Genomic DNA, 22,031 nt, shown 5'->3' on the forward strand with positions numbered 1-22,031 from the left:
ACAACGATACAGCTGAACAATCATGAAATCCGGAAGTTCCGGAAGCGCCAGCCGACACTGGTACAGTAGAACCCTCGTACAGTCCAGAGGAATCCTACAAGAAACTCTATGCCGAAATGTATAGGAAGGCATACATCGAAGCATATCAAAAAGCATGTTGGGACTCGTTCAACCGATCATATACAGCTGGGTTCAACGCTAAATTCACCGATCATTATATGAAAGCATACATAAGTGAGTTTGAACGAATCCGTACTTATGATCCCGAGAGTGAAGAAAAATGTGAGGATTCTCGTTCCTGATTGAATTAGGAGATGATATGTGGAATATGTAATCTGATTAATTTACAGGGAATAAAAAACAAGATGCGTTGATGAAGTTGGATCTTGATAAAATTCCATTTCCTAATGATGAAGAAACTACGGTACCCCCATTCTATACCCTGAGATTTGAGAACATTCTGACTTTGAATCTAGCAAACATCTACTCAGATGATTCAACTTTTTGATCGCATGCAAGACCTCGAAAAGAATCGAAAGCGCGACAAGGCTCGGCAGGGAATTACACAGCTATTTGGAGGTTTATTGGCAATGCTATTCATTTATTTTGTCATAGATATGACTATCAAAAGGATGCGAACAGAGGGCAGAGAAAGCTGAGTAGCTCAATTGGTACGTGGGAAGACTCAGATTGATCCGGCGACAAAATCTGGGAAGAAGGATTCAAACTGTACTTGTAAAAATCTGACAAACGTGATTTTAAACTTTGAAGTTTTTATCCTCTAGTAAACATCTACGTCAACTGGTAATCCAATTTTATACGGAATTGAACTATGACTTTCAAAGAAAAAACGAGTGTGGAGTACTACTCTGCAATCAAATGCACATGAGAAGCTGTACGAGAAAAGTTTTCATTCATGCCGAGCACTAAATCTAATGCTGAAGCCAGTACGACAACAATTGGCGCGGAAGTCATCCTCAGATCAACACTAATCCTTCCATCTATTCGTCCCAAACAATACAAACAACCTGTCCCTCAATATCAATTCCAGCGACAATCTCCAAGTCTCCTCCATCTACATTCCTCTTCAACAACGCTACTCTTCCATCGTTTTGCAAGCCCACAGCTACCAAGTCCCCAGCTTTGTTGATAGAGAACTGTCTTGGGAAACTACCTCCAGCAGCGTCAATTGAGACAAGTGAAAAATTACCGTTCGCATGGTTGAGAGAAAAGGTTAAGAGAGAGTCGGAGGGAATGACATTTGTGGCTGATGGGGAAGAAGGATCGGGAATACTGAAGTGTGTATCGTTGCGTTGAGAGATGAGGAGGTAGTTATGATCGGGCTAGAAGGCACATTAATCTCATGTAATTTTCAAGTGACAAAATTTGGAGAGAATTATGATCCTCCGAAGAATTATCACTTACTGTAATCTGGATCCCTGACGCAGCGCTATAAAATTGTAATTCCTCGCCTGGAGTAGTCGTCTCCAAAAGACTCCTCTCAAACTTCACTTCAAACCTCAAAGTGTTATCACTTTCATATGTAACCTCATATGCCGTAAGTCTATTAGTCAATTGGCTGACCAAGTAAAAGTACGTGATTCCTGCTTCCGAAACAAGCCAATTTGCATGTCTGGGTCCACTTCCGACGGGAGTCTTCAATGGCTCAAGTGGTTCCAATAACTTGGTATCTTGATCGATGCGATAGATTCTCACGAGATCGGCACCCAGATCTGGGACGAGAACAAAGGATTCTGTGGGGTCGGTGATTGCTTCGTGTGGATGCGGTGCGGTTTCGTATTGGGGGTCCGCGCCGGGAGTTGTAAGGTTATAGGTGAAGGTTTGGAGAGGGAGGATGTTAGTTGCGGAGGTGACATCCAAAGATCCTACGCTGCTTGAGGAACTATTGACCGGTCACTTAGTACAAGTCCCAAAATCAAGTCAAGCGGCAAATAATGAGTGAATCCTTACTAATAAGCTAAAGCCAAAGCAGTATTATTCGCATACAATACTGTAGCCGCTGCCCCAACCGGAGTCTCAACTCTATCCAATGCCACCAGAGAACCATCATCCTGGATCTTCAACGAATTGAGGGTTCCATTGCTTGCAGTCGAACCTCTATCCGCGCAAAACAAAATATCCCGGGAAGAATCTAAGGTGATCCACGAGGAATTGGCCGCGCAAGCCGTAGATGTCGCAATGACTCCGAATGAATATGCACCGTTTGCATCTTCATCGAGTGACAAAGTAGTAACGGTTCCTGCATATGAAGCCACAAATAGTCTGGACGCGAGAACCTGAGAACTTGCGAGTATGAAGATGAGGGATTTTGAGATGAACATATTGAAAGCTTGAGTTTCGTCTGGAAACCTAGAGATCACGTCGAACATGCCGGCGATACCACCCAGTATATGAACCTTCAAGACATACGATTTAGACCTTGTCCAATATCGGCATGCTTGATAAGCTTAAGCTCTTCTACATTCACATCATGCATGCAGAAAGGGTACCCATGCGGGAGACTAGTAAGACCGAAGCCTAAAGTGACGCCCAGTAAGTTCACCTTGCATATATTATTCCTGGATTTATCAGACGATTCATTCATTTACAACTCTTTCTTTATCTTAATCCGAGTTTACCTTTTCCGAACATTCCTTTCGTACACCGTTAATGGGATTTATCAGTCTTCCGATCTCAGATATCTTCGTGATTCTATTGGTGGTAAAACCAAATTGCCCCACAAGCCCCATTGTGATCCCAACCTCTTAATTAGTCTTTGAAGAATCCACACAAACTTAAGATGTCACCATTCTCTTAGGTCCCTAGCTAGAAAAAGAGAGTTCCGGCTCGGCGAATGCATGGCGACCGGATATTAATTTGCTTACCCTTGATCACGTACGGATAACCTCATTGCCCTTGCAATGTTTCGGGTATTTTAGATTGACCGGTAGATTTGCCGAATTTTACCCTGTCGCCTACAAACATGGGGTAGAAAGGGTTCAATGCAGCAGGAATCTAGCAAAGATTGTGTACACTTGCACACCAGTAGGCATTCTTTAACATTGTAAACAAGATGCAATCAGTATAGAACAGAACCTGAAAATGTATTCGCATTGATCAAAACAGTACCATAACCTGAATATAAAATGAATCCTTGACCCATCTTCTTCTTTTCTCGAAGACCAATTTTACTATGTTATCGGAACCATAATGAATCTCGTTTGCTCTCACCAACCCCCGGTATTCACGTCATCTGGCTCGGGAACTTTGCCAGCAACTCCTTGCATTTCACGTTCGTGTTGCATATCCGCCGAACTTCTCTGAAAAGTAGTGATGTTGTATGTCCTTCTCTCCTTGATTTGACCATTCGCGGGAATCGTAGCTTCACTTCCTTGGTGAATGACGGTCACGGTATGTGCACCATGACCTATAAATTTGGCAAGGATTTGGGATACTGTTGACATTTTGTATGCCCGTTGACCTTGTTCTCGTCCACCCTCACCGTGTCCGACCTCGTCTTCGAGTTCAATCTCCTCTAGGTCTTGAATGTTGTAGTGCCGAAGGAGAGGTCGTAATGTTGCGATGCAGCTTGCCACGATTCCCAAACCAGCTTCAACTACAGACCAAATGAGCATTGGAGATATTGAATCTATGAACATTGATTAGTTACGGTCATGTTAAGGCAAGAGGACAGGGCCCCGAACAAAGAGGATCTGTATAATCCAAGTCCACAGCGAATACTCCGATTCGTACAGCACAAGCAACACCAGCGCTGGCACTCGGTCAGCAAATCTCACAACTCAGATGTCGAAAATATACGTGTTCACTTACAACAATCCTAATCCCAGGACAGTGACAACGAATGTCTTCGTCTTTATGTGCATTTGCATATTCCAAACTAATGCGACCGGAATTAGGGTGAAGAGGAGATATAGCGCTAGAGAGAGTCCGGCCCATGCATAACCTAGAGCATCTGCTGAGTCGTAATTGCAATAACCATCCACGCTCGAGTCGCCCTGCTTCCAAGCGTATGAAATTGGCTGACAATTGAAAATCAGGTAAAAGCTTGCTATGAAGCATATGATAACGTTGATTGATAGTCCAGCCCAAAGAGCGTATGCGCAAGGGCTGGCCTCAGTGAGACGCAGGAGACATGTGGCATAGGAAGCTTTGACCACCGTAACAGCATTTATGTAAATTAAGACCGTGAGCCAGACGTACTGTTGATTGTCAGTTGGTTGTATGATCTCAGAATCGGTGTTGAAACCTTCGAGCTTTCAACAATGTCATCCGTCTTCATTTCCTTCTTGTGTTGACCGATGCCTCGTTGAACGCCAACGAAGAGTAGTGATGCCATCACGATATAAAGGCCCTAAAACCCCCAGTCAGAATACCGAATACTGAGATCATCGATGGTATGTCTTACGAGAGATAAGAGAATAAGAAAATCATCATGGCCAATGGTATTTCGAATTACCACTCGAGTATAGTAACGGAGTGAGACAACAAAAACACCGAGAATGAGGAAAATGATTGTTGTTGCCAGTATGGATGGACCATAAGAGTCCATTCTCATTTGGGACAATTGTTACGACTTTCTTCGTAACGATGGAATATGGTTCCTGGTGGATTTGTTAATTGCGTTTTTAGGTATACTGAAGGATGTTGTAGGTTGTAGAAGCGCATCATGCCATAAAGTGATAATTAACTTGCAGGCATGCCGACAGATGCTTGGAATAAGATGATTGAAGAAGAAAAAACAATAGTAAAGAGAGATCGAAGGAAAGAAGAATCGGGGGCGAGAAGGATTACATATCGTTTGAAGCGGGAGAAAGGGTATGAGCGACGTAGATTTGATGTGGGATCATACCTCATCCAACTCTGGAAAGTACGAAATGTTTTAGATCGTTTACCACACTCTAAATTGAGTTCAAGTGAGATAGAAAAGAATAGAAACGCAAACATGCCATATTTGTAGAAGTATTTGAAAATTTTACCTACCTCTGGGCGAGACAACTTTGAGGGAAGTATCACCTGCTTGCTCAATAAGCAGTGCAACATTTCGATATTCGACGAAACGACATGCATACTGAGTCCAAAGAATTACTGTACCTCTAAAGTATCTGAAAACAGTCACAGTCAATGAATTCACTGATGTCTAAGCCCCAAATACAGAATTCCCTACATTCTCTGTAAATGGCTGTAATGGTTTGCGACAGGAATAGACAAGTTCGTGGGGCATGTACATAATCAGGTATAGCGACGATGGTGACACTTCTAATTTCCATCGGCTTTAGACTTCAGACTACTGAACACTGACATGCGGCGCTTAAAAACATGGTATATATATGCAAATTCAGCCTCATGAAAGTAAGTACCCGTCCTTACTGATGGTTCGCATTCGCATAGCATGACTCCAAAAGTAGATTTCATGTATCACCAAAAATACGATAATGCCCACGACTATTGATGGGTATCATGACGTATCGATGAATACATAGATAGCCTTGAAGTATCGAGATTGACAACTTGTATTCCTTTTTCCTCGACGTTGCTGTGACTTGAATTGATGAGATTCGGCAGTGGTGGTGGTGGTGGTGGTGGTGGTGGTGGTGGTGAAGAAAATCTAGATGGATGAATTAAGGAATCACAAGTGTTGCTTTAGTCCTGTGACGAAAAGTCCCTTTTGAGATTGTATTGGGAGGTCTGGTGATGTACTTATCAGAGAGGTACACACACTTTGCTTCTCACCGCCTTCACTCACAATTCGGGCGTTGCCCAGATGAGTGAGGGCCATGGAAACAATACTCAAGGGTATTGATTGAATCGAATTGAACCGCACTTGTTTTGATTGAAAATTATTCGCATATACCAATCGAGCAAAGAGTTTGCTTTCAAATATATCATATCTGAGGCTATTGATGGGCAATACGAATTTCGCCTAATAGAATGGCTTGAATGTTTCCGTTCCTAAATTATCAAAGGGCCGACAAAAAGGTCTTGGAAAGCGGGTGTCTGCAGAATCAAAATGTTGTCCTTTGTAAACGCCACAACATCGAAATGATGGATAGTTGGCGCTTGTATTGATAAGTAGTCCTTCGAGGACGAAGATGTTTATAAGATGGTCAATGATTACCTGCTAAGTGGCTAAGTAGCTAGGTATTGGCTTGTTCATTTCTACTACATGAGGACCTGCATAGAACACGTAGCTAAAATACCTAGTATCGCTTACCGATGCAGTCTACCCCTTAGGTACGTATATCTTCACATGTTACCTTGCCTCCTTGCTAGGTACCTAGCTAGATACATGATTCTCACCTCGCCTACAGACTAGGTACCTAGTACTTGGTAGTATTTCATCAAGTATCTTTTTCTTTTGTTTGTTTTTCAAAGAGGTGTATGAGTTATTCTGGGCGATGGAATGCGAATAAATACCTAGATTGCATCTACCTACCTACCTACCTTCATGTCCATCGCATGTAGTCATATTGGAATGGAGAATAAAGATTAGTTCTCCAAACGAATTCATTATCGCTAGATACCAAACCCACATGTGCTGCACTAGTAGAGAACTCAAGTTTCTGATCAGCTCCATAAGCACTCTGTGCAATGTTCCCCCGCAAAATTCAGATGGAAAAAATTACAATTGCCAGTGGTGGCTTGATATCTTAAAGCTAATGAAAATGCTATTGCTAATGCTAATGCTAATGCTAATGCTCATGCTAATGCTAATAATAAATTGATTATTGGGGACAACCTGGGACATTCGATTGGAGCTAGAGTTAGATCCATCAGCCACCGGTGAACGCTTGAAAAATGCCTCTCTCGGCTTCTCCAGCTCTCTTTTCTTTTTCTTCAAAATTCAAGGGACCTGAAAATGGCTTCTTTCAAGTTTTAGCACCTCTAGTACGCCTAACTAGGCCATCGGTCAATGCAAATGCCGTCAAAATCAGCCGATGGACATGTCAGAATGCCAAAAACCATACGATGATTGAATTGATTCCAGACAAAAGGAAGAGGAGTAAATTTAACAAAAGGTGGTGAAAGTAATTGTATAGATTTAAGTGAACGCCCACTCCGTACGAAGGGTTTGAGACCCTTTTTTTACTTTTCTAAAATTGCTATTGCTATTGATGATGCTGTTGCTGCATCTCTTTTCCATTTAGAAAAAATGGTCGCAATCACTAGTTTTTCCTAACCTCTTACCTCTCACCTCTTACCTCTTGCAGCTGCATGCACTTAAAGCCACATCCCCCTTTCGTTATCTAGAAATCTTCTACAGGTTGCCAAATGGTCTGGATCTTCAATTGGACTCGATGTCGATACTCTAGCTTTCAACTCAGCTTAACATGATTCGTTCTTTGTGGCAAAAGCCATTCCAGGGCTTGTCGATAGGTGTAAGTTTTCGAGTCCGAAGGAGGAGAAATTGAGGAAACACAAGCCCTTGTAGGTATCCAGGTATAGTACAAGAATTTATATTGTCTAGTCGTGAGAGACTATAGAGGCGGTCATTGTGCAGCCTCGATATTCAAGAATTCAGAAAAAGTAGGTGCGCCGTTCGACCATCGATACCAGACCACAGCACATGAAGGATGTAAGTACAACCTGATCAATTTTGAGAGACATTGTATAGGTCCAATACTGTTGTGTTATCGAGCATCTCTTTAAATCCCTCGCAGCCGCCGACAAGTTCATTGGACTCACTTCAGACATATGGGGGTTCGGAAGTAACATCCGTTTCCTGATCGACATCTCGCGTTTGTTCATTAAAGTATCATACAGTATCATTCGAATTGGCAACCCCTTCTGTACCGAGTTCATGCATGGTTTGAAGTGGAATCGACAGATTTGGAAAGAGGTAAAGAAAGAGAGAAGGCGCTAGAGAATGGGAGAGGAGAAGGGGGAGAGGTTCTAGCAACAAGTGATACGGATATACATATACAGGATTATCTACGAGTACACACAATGAATGGGATTGTTTACGATTCAGTAGTTACCAGGTACGTTCACCCGTCGTTCTGCCATTCATTCTATTCTACCAAATACCTAATGCCTCCCATTTCACTCCACCAGCTCTTCCAAGGTTCATTCACTGAATTGGATCAGGATCGAATACCAGAGGAAAGTCCCACATACATACATACACTCATCGTTTGTTCTGTCATAAAAATTTCGAGGGAAACCATTGGTTCTTCTCTGTTAAACCTTTTCTCAACTGAACAGTACAAGGTAAAGTATCAAAGGACCCAAGTAAGAATCGAGCCATCTGATTTGCTCGGCTCAGGATTCCGAGAGGGAAAAGAAAAGAATCCACATATTTCATTGGCTCGGGACGGACTTCCCACAGTCTCTGCACCGTCTTCACTACCATTTTTCCCCCCAATATCTGCCCTCACTCACTCACAGACTCATCCACCTAGTCCGTACGCTACGACCATCCTAGGTATTTTCAATTCTGCCCATTCGATGAGAATGACAACAAATTAAACTTAAACTTTACCAAGTATTGATGAAAAAAAAGCAATTGACAACGCTACTCGAGTAGACCTCAATTCATTCATTCATTCATCCACCCAGTCATTCCGAAACCCTCGATCAAATCGTCAATTATCAATCAACAAAGATCGACCCAGTCCCTTCCATTCACTTGATTCAAATATGTCGGCACTTCGATTTTGAGGTTCCTCGAAGCTTTCAATGCTCCCACCCACATCTCCGATTCGGCTCTATAATCACTCGAGCACCAGCACCAGCACTAATAACACCACTACCACTACCACTACCACTACCACTACTACCAACCATTACCACTACTACCAACCACTACCACTACTACCAACCACTACCACTACCACTACCACTACCACCAACCACTAATACAATACACCATCTGTATATGCGATAACACCATGATTGAGATTCCCCACGACGTCAACAATTTCAATTCCACCACTATTGTCTACCCACGCCACTACCGTATCGATACCGATTTATTATACCACCCATATTCTAATTGACGAAGAATCTAATATCTTGGCGCAAATCTATTACTGAAGTCTATCAAGGTTCTCGAAAAAAAAAGGTACCGCCGCCATACTTGGAGTGGTTGGCAACAGATCAAGGACCAGGGCAAGAATCATCCCTCGATACCATGATTTGGTACCTCCTCTATCCATTCAGAGGGTAAGTGATTTAATGAACTGACATGCTTGACAAAATTTTATATATCTAATCAAGCTTGTCTGCATCAGAACCACGGCACCTCCCGACCTCGACACCAAACATCCCATTCGAGATCACTTCACTAAATTCGGATACAACGTCGCAAAGCACTCAGTCGCTGCCATAACTATCTCTGCTATAATCGCAACCCTACTTATATATCCCTTCCCATTTCTCTTCACAAATGGCTTCACCAATGGCGCGTCAAATCTACCACATCATGTATGGTCTTCCGCGCAACCTTTGAAAGCATTAGATGATTCGAGGAGACCGGATGTGGTCATGCGATCGATATGGGTACATGGTGTGTTACTACTCTGGGTTTCGAAGGGAGGAGAGCTAATACCGGAGTAGGAAGCTATATGAAAGCTTTACAATCCGATGTTCTCCAAGCAGCATTAGAGATACAGGATCATATCTTAGGCCCCACTATCAACTTTGACCCTCGCAAAGAGGCTAAGCATGCCCAGATTGACTACACACAAAATGAATTATCAGTGGATGTACGGGATACTTTTCATGCAGTAAACGGTCTAACAAACTCTTCTTGGTTCTTTCATTCTCCATTACAATACTGGTCATGCTCGAAGGAAGCGATTTCGGCCGATGACGACATCGTCATGACAGTCAACAAGAACTTACACCAGTCAACCTCTGTCAATGTTACCTTGAGGCACTCTATTGTCTTCAGTGGGAAGCGTTTTGAGGACCACCATCTTGTGGCTGCAGATGCCTTGGTCATAACCTTAGTTCACATGCTTGACTCGCCTGTCGGGAGATATTGGGAGAGAAGGGCAGCTCAACTTGCAGCCAAAGGATCTGATGACTGGCGCATGATTCCTTCCGATGTCCATTCGCTAAGAAGCACTCCCTACGAATTTTTATTTCAACCTACTGCTACTTGGGAATCAATTGCATTGGCCGCTGCATACACTTTTGGCGCATGGTGGTTCGTCGCAACTTTGTGGGGCCTACGGGCTCTCAAGTCAAGGCTTGGTCTTCTCATTGCAGCGACTACTCAGTTGGCCTTTACGTTTACTTCGACGTTCACCATCTGCGCTATTATCAAAACAGATTTGTCTATGATACCAAGAGAGTACTATCCTTTGATTGTTGTCTTTTGCGGAACGGAAAACATGCTTCAACTTGTGAGAGCTTTTATTGTCACGCCCTCATCACATCATCCGACTCTTAGATCCGCAGAAGCCTTTGGAAAGAATGGACATGTATTCCTTACAAACACTAGCCAGAGGCTTCTCTTTTTGTGGGTTGTATCCAAGTTTGGAGGCGAAGGGCAAGCTACTTTTTGTCGCTTCGCTACATTTGCACTAATCTTTGATCTCTTCTACCTACTAATGTTCTTCGCTCCCGTTCTAAGCATCGATGTACGAAGACCTCAATTAAACGATACACTCTCGGCTTCTTCCCGGGAACGAAGCTATCCGTCACCAGAAAGATCATCTTCTAAACCGTGGGCTGATTTCATTTTTCGAGGAGGAAACATGCCTTCGACTCGTATTGTCGGTACCTTGGTGATTATTATCGCAGTACTAATTTGTCAGTGGCACTTCGATCAAGGTATTTTGCAAAGCAATCAACATGTGTTAAAAACAACTGCGCCGGCTTCTTCAATACTAGAGGTTGATGTTCATCAAGCTAGAACTCCAACTGCCTGGCTTCGATTGCAAGACCACGAGACTGTTCATGAGCTTATAAGCATCGTCAAACCACATGCTCACAGTTTCGTTGCTCAAGTTTATGATCCTTTAGTTTTTGTTTTGAACGGTTCAGATCGGACACCAAACAGACTTGGTGTGAGATCGTTTCTCCCTGCTTTTTATGACTTTATCGAGAACCAGTCCCTGCCGTTTCTTTTGTTTGTTATCATCACTGGTGTGATTGTCAATCAATTTATCAAATATCTCTTGTCTGATGAGCCTTCTGACGATGACGACCATGAGGGTCATGGCGACGAACCCCTGTTATCGGTTAAAACATTCGGCTCTGGACATGCTCTGGATGTTGTCCTAATGACAGCTTCTCGTGATGGAATTATCGTTTCAGTCGGTTTGGATAGATGGATCCGTGTTTGGAATGCACAGCATAATGGCCGAAGCTATGTAGTCGAAGACCCTGGATCCGATATCGATCCTTTTCCTGTTTTAGCTATGGCGATCGATAACGACTCGAATTGGCTCGCAATACTGTCGAAGAAAATGGTCACCTTGTGGAATATTCCTGAACGACGATGGGGTCCGACAATGCCCGTGGACGTTAAAGGGCGAACACCAGAAGCATTTTTCTTTAGCCGCAATGAAGTTGAGCTGATTGATCCGGTGATTATCGTGCGCCATAATGGCCTCATGTCAGAACTTCATATGGAAGATCATGTTTCAAAGGAATTACAAATATGCCGCACGCCATTGGTTTGTGTTGAGCCACATTTGGAGAAAGTTGTTATGAATGGCTCCCTCCCACCTCCAAAGATCATAACCGCCTCAAAACGTGGCTGTGTACATGTTGCAGTTGAAGAGAAATCTGGTTGGGTTTCATATGATCTTAGACTCCCTTGGGTATCCGATGACAAAGATGTCAACTCAATTCTTCCATTGCCGGCATTATCTTCCTTCCTCGCTATACGCGACCACAGCGTTGATCTTGTTGATATACACACTCATAATGTCACCCATTCATTTGTTACAGAGAACATTAAACCAGGAACACTGCAATGCGTTCATTCGACAAGACGAAGGCCACAGTGTGGATCTGTTGGTTTGGGATCATTTGCATTCATGTATACTTGCATTGAGACCGGTAACATGATGATGCAATCATATTTGCCCAGCAGAGAGGGCGATACTATATGTTTCCGTGATCCTGATAAACCAGGCTCTAAAACATGTTGTTTATGGCGGGAAACTGTAGAGCGGAGATTTAGTATAGAAAATCCTGGTGATTGGCAAGCACTCCAATCGGGGTATGTGGTAGGTGTACGGAAGGCACAAGATCAACATAAACAAGGAGTAGGAAATCAACTTTTGGGGCCGATTGGAAGCGGCGGACTCCGACGACGTGGTGTTTCGGGTAGGAGGTCTAATCTAGATCACCCAGGAGGCAAAAATGACGGCTGGGAGGTTTGGAGCTTAGGATCGAGAGGAGATGAAACCTCTGTACCCTTAAATTCGGTTTACGATCAGGTATTACTTGTTGGTAAACTTGGCCCAGTCACGAAAGTGGGTACGAACAGTATCGTAGTTGCATTGGGAAATATGGTCAAACTTGTTACTGTCGGTCATGAACGTTATGATCGCCTTGGCAATGATTCTGATGAAACATTCGTTGGCATGGCACCTGTTGCGAGTAGGAGGAAAAGACCTGTTCTTACACGAAAAAGAACAGATTGATATGCAGAATTTTTTATAACCTGTTTAAGATATTATTTGTGCTTATTCGCAAATTGCTTCTGGGGGAGGATGATACCCAATACATGGACAAAAGGCGTTTCCGAAATGATTGATACTGGCGTTACCATGGTCAAGGAAGCGGCGTTCGTGGATATTGTTTTTATTTTTTGGTCTCTTTTTGCATATACAAGGCTGGGCGTATATAGTGGCATCTATATCGTCTTTTAAAGGGACATGGTCATAGTACTTGAGTATATGCTTATCTTTTGGGCATGCTGAGTTCAAAAGCATTGGGACTTTCCGTCAAGGTCAAAATCATAATCCAGCAGGGCTTGCTTGGAAAGGATGAGGATGGAGATGTATTAGGAATAGGTCGCAAAGGGTAGTCCACTGGCCAACTGCCATCTGCAGTAAAGTAACATTATCACGAAATTTCGATCTGACTTGCCAATAAAGAAGTGACAATGATTGTAGAGTTCTTCAAAATGTAAATCTCCGGACGTATGTAGTTGCACCGGATATATAAACACCGATAAATATACAGGCCATGAATCCTGTCATGACGAAGATCGTCTGCACATCACAGCCTTATGGTCCCTATAATGATTAGGTCTTACAGAAATCCACGTTCCTGCACTAATCAATGATGATCTTCGGGAGCTTCCCTTCTACTAATAATACCACGTGTATACCCCTGTCTCTTATCGTCAGCTTATCGTAAACGCCTAAATTCATACGCGACGACACGACTCCGTTCAACAGCTTTCCTTTCAACTTCAATACTAATGCAAGCAATCAATCATGTCGATGCTTAATTACTGGACCGTTGCAGCGTTGGTACTGGGCCTCGCGGCCTTTACACCGGGCATTATGGGTATGTTGGGGCTGGGAGGAAATAAGTTCTTGGTGAAAGGAAAGGTACGATCAATTGTTTCATCTTCGCTGGCTGGGTGCTTCATGTTTGCATAGATGTGCTAACACCTCGTCTCGATAGACAGTCCTCTTGACTGGCGCTTCAGAAGGAATGGGAAAGAGTGTTGCAATTCAATTGGCAAAAATGGGGGCAAATGTGATAATTGTTGCGAGAAACGTCGGAAAATTGGAGAAGGCTATGGTGGAAATCAAGGTATTTTTTGGTGTTTTTCGTTTCTTCATAGAAGGGTAGCAAAGATTGGGATGGAATCTGGAATTGAAGGAAAGGTTGAGAAGAAGAGATACTTGGATACCATTAGAGCCTCGAGAGGGGACTAATAGGAGGAATCAATACAAGAGCAAGGGCTTTGAGATGGGCTCGACTGACACTTCACAGGCCGCAGCTCTCTCCCCTTCAACGCAATCTTTCCACTATATTTCCGCAGACGTCTCTATTCCTACCGAAGCCGCACGCGTACTCGAAGAAGCCACTAGACTCAATTCTTCTAATCCTCCAGACATTGTCTGGTGTATCGCAGGAACTTCTACCCCCGGCTTCTTCCTCGATACGACTCCCCAGAAACTTCGCACACAAATGGACATAAACTATTGGTCTTGTGCAGATATGGCACATTGCGTTTTGAAATCCTGGCTCTCCACTTCCAACGCTGAGAAGAAAGACCGACATTTAATCTTCACCAGTAGCGTTTTAGCTTTCTATTCCGTCGTGGGTTATACACCATATTCGCCGACCAAGGCTGCGATCAAAAGCTTGAGCGATACCTTATATCAAGAAGTCCTACTATATCCCAATCCTCCAAAAATTCACACAATTTTTCCGGGTACAATAGCTAGCCCGGGATTGGAGATCGAGAATCAGGGCAAACCGGAAATTACACATTTATTAGAGGAAACGGATCCGATACAAACACCAGATGAAGTCGCGAAGAATTCGATCAGGGGCTTGGAAAGAGGAGAATATCTGATTACGGTGGGTTGGCTAGGAAGTATGATGAGAGCTTGCGCATGGGGGGGTAGTCGGAGAGGTAATTGGGTGTTGGATACGTTGGTTACATGGGGGACGAGCGTGGTTTGGGGATTCGTTGGGAGGGATTTAGACGGAAAAGTTAGGAGGTGGGGAGAGGCGAAAGGGTTCAAAAGGAATTGAAGGATTATTTTGAGGCGGGGTTGCGCAACAACCGGCCTTTAGACATGTCAAACCAATGTTCCGGAAGAAAATATGACTTCTGAGGGAGGAGCCGCTGTATATAGCGCACCTATTCTTGGAGATACTCGATAGTATTTGCAGAGCATAGTAGACGCACAAGAGTCTGCTCCGCCATAGTTTACCGAAGTACATAACACTAGTTAGATTAATACCAAAACCTCAGGAGTCTGCGACGGTGCTGCTATCTGCTAAACCTACAACGACATTGAAGGCTGGTACCGTGTATTTATCCAGCTATATTACGAGATATTCAATGTCGCAAGTGCGAGATTCATGTGTAACTGTAGCCGTGTGTCGATGGCGGGTTCGTACTTGGGTGCGGTCATGGATCTTGATGAAGAAGTTGAGTCTGTTAGTGCTTGGTCCTTGTTCAAAGAAGCCCGAAGCGTCGAAGAAGAATGGATTAAAGATTGGACTGAAATGGGTCGATGGACAGTTCCACACTACCCCTCATCCAATTCTAAACTCGCCTTATTGAAAAAATTTGCGGTTTGTCCAGCACCGCGTTAAATCTCCTTCCGTTTTGTTAGTTGAGGGCAGGTATAGATGAATTGAATAAGGGCATTATAGGGGAGTATTATGGCTGCGTCTGTCACACAGGAGATAGGATTGGCTTGAATAAATATTCATGCTGGTTATGAATTTCGGTACTTTTTATGAACCGAATAGTCTTCAGGTCGAATAATAGCTTTAACAAAACCCGAAACTGTCAAGCTTCTTAAGATTGAGTTCCGAAGAACAAAGGAACATACGGGATATTATAGGAAGAGGCATCAATGAAGATTCGTTTCTTTCTTTTCAAACAACAAAACAGATAGTCTCGTACTCGTAACTTGTGGCAATTACCTCCTATTGTTTCTTACCATTGTTCTATCATTCTCATTTACCGAGATTTTGAGAAAGGAATTGCATCGTATAACTACCACAAAAAGATACTAATTATGCATATGTTTAGTTTGTTGGGCATATATGAAAATCACGCTATCCCATATCGTTAATTGCAGTTGATTTGGCCACGGAATCATGGCTCCAGAAAAACATACCGCAGACGACCATAATGTCATTATCATTGGTGCAGGATGGCAGGGTATTGCAGCCGCTAGAACATACCTACAGCTCAAACCCAACATCAAACTGACTGTAATTGACTCTGACAGTAGCATCGGCGGAGTCTGGAGTATTGAGCGAAGCTATCCTGGACTCATCGCCGATAGCCCAGTTGGGTGCTATGAATTTTCCGACATGTGTATGGATGAAGATCCGGAGTTGGAAATGTGGAAGATAATTCCCGGTCATAAAGTGGGTGATTATCTTCGCAATTTTTCAAAGAGATTTGGTATCGATGAGCACCTCCGCCTTAATACGAAGGTTTTTTCGGCGGTCCCTGAAATCGGAACTGATGGCGTCAAGAGGTGGAGTCTAGAAGTGCAGACGAAAGGAAAAGAAAAAGAATTCCTCAAGTGTGATAAATTGATTGTAGCAAGTGGACCCTCGTCTGATCCAAGAATGCCGGATCTCGATACGAGTCAATTCAATGGACCTGTCTTTCATTCTCTTTATCTTGGTGCCCGACATGCCGAACTTACTGCCGACAAAATTAAGCATGTAACAGTAGTTGGAGGCAATAAATCGGCTGCGGAAGTCGTCAATTTATGTGCAACTGCAGGAAAGAAAGTTACTTGGTTGATACGAGAAGGTGGTGCTGGTCCAGGAATGCTTATACAAGCGAGATCGGGAGGTGTACATACCGCCGCCATTGCATTCTCTAGGTGGGCTGGTCTGACGGTTCCATGTCTGTTGCGAACTCACGGGTTTTGGTATTGGCTCTTGCACAGTGGTCTCTTTTGGCCCGGTATCTGGTTGATTGGGAAATATTGGGAGTGGGCTTCTCATTATATGTTGAAAGGTCTTTATGAGCAGAGCGAGAATGCTAAGAAAATCGCACCTGATTTACAACAGTAAGATATTTATACAGCGGTGAATTCTACTTTACTTTACTTTGCTAATAAAACACAGTCTCTTTTGGTCGACATCTGCACCTTCCTTCCTTCAAGAAGGCAGTACCTTGTTTGAAAAGCTGAATGAGGGAATACTTATAGATGTCGAGCGTACACATATATCCAAGGTCAATCCCAGCAGTGTCACTCTCGATAACGGTACTCATCTTGCTACTAACGCAATAATATTCGCCACTGGATGGAATCTTACCTTTTCCAAATTTTTCACACCCGAAATGCGTCTTGAGCTGGACCTTCCAATCCCATTTGGCACGGAACCTCCCGCTCTGAAGGAATATTGGAAAGAGCTCGATCTCGACGCCGATCAATGGGTTCATAAAACCTTTCCTTTCTTATCCAACCCACCGAAGACTTATGAAACTCCGCCGGACCATACACCATATCATCTCTATCGTCAATCAGTTCCCACTACCCTAGCTACCCGCAACGATCGATCTATAATTTTCCTCGGCGTCTTAGCATCCCCTCAAATCCCAACCTATGCTGAACTTTCATCGCTATGGAGTATTGCCTATCTCGAGAACATGCACGCTACCGAGATCGATAAAGTATTCCGTGACAAATTGGCCATGGATCTCGATACCGCGCGGGCAAATGCATTCATGAAGTGGAGATATCGACGCGCGGGGATTATCGAACCGAATGTGGGAGCAGAGGTACAGGATCTTTGTGATTTGCTCTGTGAGGAGTTGGGGGTGGAAGCGAGGAGGAAATCGAGGGTTAAGGGCTGGAAGGGTTCGTGGAATGAGTGGTTTGAGCCGTATCGAAGTATGGATTATAAGGGGGTTGTGGGGGAGTTTTTGGAGGTGGTGAGGAAGAGAGAGGAGAGGAAAACTAAGAGTGAGTAGAGGGACTTTGGGTCTAGTGTTTTAATGTAATAAGATGCGTTACTTTCTCGTTTTTGGAATAGGCACTTAAAGCTTGTTGCCTTGCATTTTGAGGTCGCTTTCCAGATTTTGGAGCGGCTTGGAGATAAAAATTGATGTTTGTTACTTGCGTATGATACATAACATTAAAATTTCAATTCCTTTCGTCAAAAAACATCTTGAAGTAAACGACTCACGTCCTCAAAGGGATCTGGGTGGGTAGAGCACAGAAATCTAATGAAGCTTGGATGCATCACTCATCCGATTCATTTACACCTACCCATTAGCACCGTCATGGCATTCGCTCCCATCATCGCAGAACAAGGGGACCTCACTGAATAACCGAATCGCAGCTCCACCCTGATGGTTTATGTTTCCACGACATGTCGGTTTTGGAACAGGTGCGAAGATGAAATGAACAATGGCGTGATCTATGAATGAAGATTAGGAATTAAGGAAGATCGTATCATTCATGCTTCATTTATATTGAAATTGGCGTAGACTACTAGGAAGTATCCGGATAGACTTCTTGATCTTGCCACGTATCTCGCCATTCTCCCGCTGCACTAGTCGGATAAGGCGAAATGAGATGTGCAACACAAGGAGGAGAGTGCCTTACTACTGCAGTGAGATTCACTTTAATGACTCCACACCAGGGACTGAGTTATATGAACCATCATTTTTCAGAACTAACTGTATCACTTCCATCGCAAGACATACTCACCGATCGCCAGACCTCTGCAATCTCTTCCTACGCCATTGGGTCCTTGATATATCCAGATAGTGACCCAAGTACTACAAGCCCTGGCTAATCATGTGGTATACCATCTCAAAATAACCCAAAGCAGCTTCTCAGAGCGCGTTCCCCTCCTATCATCTTCGAACTTTTGCTCCACTGGAACGACATGTTGCAGTTCCGAATGACCTCCCTACCTCTGTGAATAATATTCCAACCACTCCACCATATCTATTTTTGTACTCAAGGTAGGGGGTCCCAAAACCGAGTATCATTTATCTATTTTCCAGATCTAATATAGCATCTGGAGAACCCTAACATTCACATATGAAACTTTACAATTTTACCCAGCTTCCGGAGAACGTTATGCATCACAGTGAATTCTGTTTTGTGGGGAGCTAGAATCTGGTAATGCTCAGCCAACCAGCTCACGGAATTCATACTTCACCAGAGAGATAAAGGGTATAGGAAGTTTAAGAATATACTAATACAAGCTTTATGCATCATTTCCTCATCAAAGAAATTGCTCAACTCAACGAGGATCAAGACTCCCTAAACCAGGAAATCAGGACACGAGGAGATCAGAAGCTTGTGATCTTCAACAAGCAAACAAATTACTTGAATACTTTGACAAAGTTCAAGAACAGAATTCCCAAGGTCATTGAGGAGTTCATCTATCATCTGCTCATATCCCTTCATGAAAACTATAAGTCACTGATTCACAGATCAGATTCCATCTTATCATATGTATGTCAAGGGAAGTGAATCCATATTCCGAGCATATCTTCTGTTCCAAGTTGTTTTCGATCTCAGCGTCCTTTGTACTATCTAACACAACATAATTCAAGGTAAGGGTACAATTGCATTCTTGGAGACCATTCACAGCTGGCCTCATATATACAACTGAGTTTTGAAGGTATCTGGACACCAGCAGAAGGGTACACGCAGACACCCATCATCATCTCTTTAAACTAAAGTTCCTAAGTAACATATGTGGTCTGAATGAACTTTTGATAACAACAACATCAAACCTTGAGCAGCATCACTCAAACTCTTGAACGACTTACTTGTTTCTCAACGCCGAGACTCTAGCCTGTTCAAAAGAGTTAGCTTAATTTTCATTTTGAACTTTTCCATAATCTCAAAATAATATTGAGATACAATTTAGAATTTACACGCTGCCTCTTATTGACCTTGACGCCTGACCTGGACTTCTCATCAATTCTGCAAGGCTGCGTTCCAGAACCTTGTCGTTTTCTATACTCTGGAAATCACCATACATCTTTTCTCGAATATAATCGATTTCGGCTGCGTTCTTAAATCGTTTTATTCACCTTGCCGAAGGTCATCACTTTCAAGCGGTCGCATTCTGCCGATAAATTCTCTCTGTCCTTTACCACACGCCAACAACACCCACCTTGAACTTCTTAGAATCTCAATAAAACTCGGTATACTCTGCTGCCCGGTATCAAGATGCGACACTTGCAAGTTATGTTGACGATTTTGATCATCTGCCTGTGTTCTTTTTTGAGCATGGCAGATGGCTCAGGTTCGAGTATCAGCATCAACGTTCTTACTCTTACGTCGTATACTACCGTCTCGCCCACTCCTATTGTCGTAACATCCTCAGAAGTATCTTGCCCGAGATAACAGACCGATGTGTTCAATGCTAACAGATGTTTTAGTTTGTGACTCCAGCTGACCAGATTCCTGTCACCTTGACTTCTGCACTGGTAGTTATTTATACCGTCTATCCAGAAAATGAGTCTCCAATAAGAGGAACTGCAACTGAATTTGCATACCCTACATACCTTCCATCGATTGCTGCAACTGTTGCAACATTATCAACCAGCACTACGAGCCTTCCCATCCCACAGACAACTGATAGCTCAGACACTATTGAGACTGATAGCTCAAGTACTGTCGAATCTAGTAGCTCGAACAATGTTGACAAAAGCACTGGGCCAACAGCATCTTCCACTCGATCGGCGACTTCGACAAGTAAGCCAAGTATTGCACCGACCTCTTCCAAAATATCATCATCGGCAATAGCAACTGGCACATTGGTATCAACTCCGCCAAACAACAATTCCCATAAGTCGGTTCCAATTGTGGCAATTATAGTGCCTGCTATCGTCGGCGCCATCCTCGCTATCGCTGCACTTGGTTTGCTTGCATGGTGGTTACGCCGAAGAAATTTGAAGAAGAAAGGCAATAACGCGTCGAACTCCATGGCATTAAGACAAGGAAATATTTATGATGGTAATAGCCAATGCTTAAACACAGGAAATAGGGTTTCATGCCAAGTAGGAAATTCACGACAGGATTGTTTAAGTGTCTTAGATACCTTGGGCTTGACGGACAAAAAGTTGTGGCCATCTTGGCCTTTCGGCGACAAGATGACCTTGGGCACTGGTGCTATCAAGCAAGCTATGATGGGAGCTGCAGTACCAGTTTCATCAACACCATCACGACCGGTAAGATCTTATGAGCATGAGTTGCAGTTCATCACCAGTCCTAGGCCAGCAGAACTTCCAGGCGATCCAACATTATCTGAGAATGAAGATTCAACAGTACACCAACATCAACCCCTGAATGACACATCTATGGCTCCGCCAATCCCACCAAAGTCTCCAGATAGGGACCTGAAGCTGTATGGAAGAAATGCCACTGGAAATGCTTCACCTGGATTGGAACTTTCAAATGTCAAAAAGAGCATTGATGATTCATCATTGCCACGGTGGTTCAATTTTGACGGTCATCTGTCAAACCAAAGTTCTGAACTACACGGAGCAGTCGCATCCCCTTCTACGCCAACTACAGCATGGCCGCATGGCATTAACTCGCAAGTTCTCGCGCCCGCGCTTCCTCAGGTTCAAAATGACTCGGTTACAACACCAGCAAAGGCATGGGTCGAACCACCATCACGATTCTCTACTCCCTCAAACAGCTCTACCTCGCCCAATGCAACTTCAAATGACAGCATCGATAACAGTCCAAAGCAATGGATCGAACCAACCTCTAGTGCCACAACTGGAACAAGAAGTCGTGCGCACAATGCTATCCCACCTTCCCCGGTAGAAGCTGATACTCTGCGTACGGTCGCGGAACGCGACAACACCTTGGCAATGCTAGAGGGCCGTCAAACAGCCCATGTAACTGGAAGCATCTCTGGCATCTTTGGTGGAAACGAACAACTGAGACAATACAATGAATCCGTGAAGAGAGCTAGACAAAGAAGCATTGGTAGAGGAAGAGAGCTCCAAAGCAGGTTTCCGTTTGCGAGAGCACCTGTACCAGGCACAGTAACAGATGCTAACCACAACGTCTCTTACACTACAACAGCTGCGGGAACTTCAATCCAACGGGTTGACAAAGACAATAGTTTTGGAGGATGGATGTAAAGTATTCGCTGGCGTAATGATAACGAAGTCATGACTACATGATCACTGCGGTGAAGCATTAAAGGCGTTGGAGGATTCAAACAGAAACTTTTCTCGTGGAGCTTTTACTGACTCTCCTTTTCTCTTTCTTTTGTATTTACGTTCTTTGTTCCGAGATCACTTAAAAGTTGATAAGAAATTGAAGGATGGTGGCCTTGGTAAATGAATGGATTGATGGATTGATGGATTGATGGATTGATGG

At 43.5% G+C, this 22,031-nt stretch overlaps 6 protein-coding genes across 6 annotated transcripts; 4 read left to right on the top strand and 2 right to left on the bottom strand.

The window, feature by feature from the left end:
* Positions 1-1,001: 1,001 nt before the first annotated feature.
* Positions 1,002-2,342, bottom strand: EAE97_010304 (uncharacterized protein; the record flags this gene model as incomplete). The annotated part of the gene is made up of 3 exons (XM_038880819.1): positions 1,002-1,343; positions 1,426-1,903; positions 1,972-2,342. The coding sequence occupies 3 exons, from the start codon at positions 2,340-2,342 to the stop codon at positions 1,002-1,004; spliced, it is 1,191 nt and encodes a 396-aa protein (XP_038728213.1).
* An 885-nt stretch (positions 2,343-3,227) lies between these two features.
* EAE97_010305 (uncharacterized protein) lies at positions 3,228-4,570 on the bottom strand (the record flags this gene model as incomplete). Its single annotated transcript, XM_038880820.1, has 5 exons — positions 3,228-3,649; positions 3,705-3,772; positions 3,832-4,220; positions 4,268-4,372; positions 4,427-4,570. The coding sequence occupies 5 exons, from the start codon at positions 4,568-4,570 to the stop codon at positions 3,228-3,230; spliced, it is 1,128 nt and encodes a 375-aa protein (XP_038728214.1).
* A 4,581-nt stretch (positions 4,571-9,151) lies between these two features.
* On the top strand, positions 9,152-12,626 carry EAE97_010306 (uncharacterized protein; the record flags this gene model as incomplete). Its single annotated transcript, XM_038880821.1, has 3 exons — positions 9,152-9,183; positions 9,252-9,526; positions 9,577-12,626. 3 exons carry the CDS (start codon positions 9,152-9,154, stop codon positions 12,624-12,626), a joined length of 3,357 nt encoding a protein of 1,118 aa, XP_038728215.1.
* An 801-nt stretch (positions 12,627-13,427) lies between these two features.
* Positions 13,428-14,706, top strand: EAE97_010307 (uncharacterized protein; the record flags this gene model as incomplete). Its single annotated transcript, XM_038880822.1, has 3 exons — positions 13,428-13,544; positions 13,621-13,752; positions 13,936-14,706. The coding sequence occupies 3 exons, from the start codon at positions 13,428-13,430 to the stop codon at positions 14,704-14,706; spliced, it is 1,020 nt and encodes a 339-aa protein (XP_038728216.1).
* A 1,083-nt stretch (positions 14,707-15,789) lies between these two features.
* EAE97_010308 (uncharacterized protein) lies at positions 15,790-17,632 on the top strand (the record flags this gene model as incomplete). Its single annotated transcript, XM_038880823.1, has 2 exons — positions 15,790-16,724; positions 16,783-17,632. 2 exons carry the CDS (start codon positions 15,790-15,792, stop codon positions 17,630-17,632), a joined length of 1,785 nt encoding a protein of 594 aa, XP_038728217.1.
* Positions 17,633-19,859: 2,227 nt separating this feature from the next.
* EAE97_010309 (uncharacterized protein) lies at positions 19,860-21,790 on the top strand (the record flags this gene model as incomplete). Its single annotated transcript, XM_038880824.1, has 2 exons — positions 19,860-20,018; positions 20,072-21,790. 2 exons carry the CDS (start codon positions 19,860-19,862, stop codon positions 21,788-21,790), a joined length of 1,878 nt encoding a protein of 625 aa, XP_038728218.1.
* Between the last annotated feature and the right edge of the window lie 241 nt (positions 21,791-22,031).

This window comes from Botrytis byssoidea, assembly GCF_014898295.1.
Source record: "Botrytis byssoidea strain MUCL 94 chromosome Unknown BBYS_027, whole genome shotgun sequence".
In the NCBI taxonomy this organism is placed as follows: domain Eukaryota; kingdom Fungi; phylum Ascomycota; class Leotiomycetes; order Helotiales; family Sclerotiniaceae; genus Botrytis; species Botrytis byssoidea.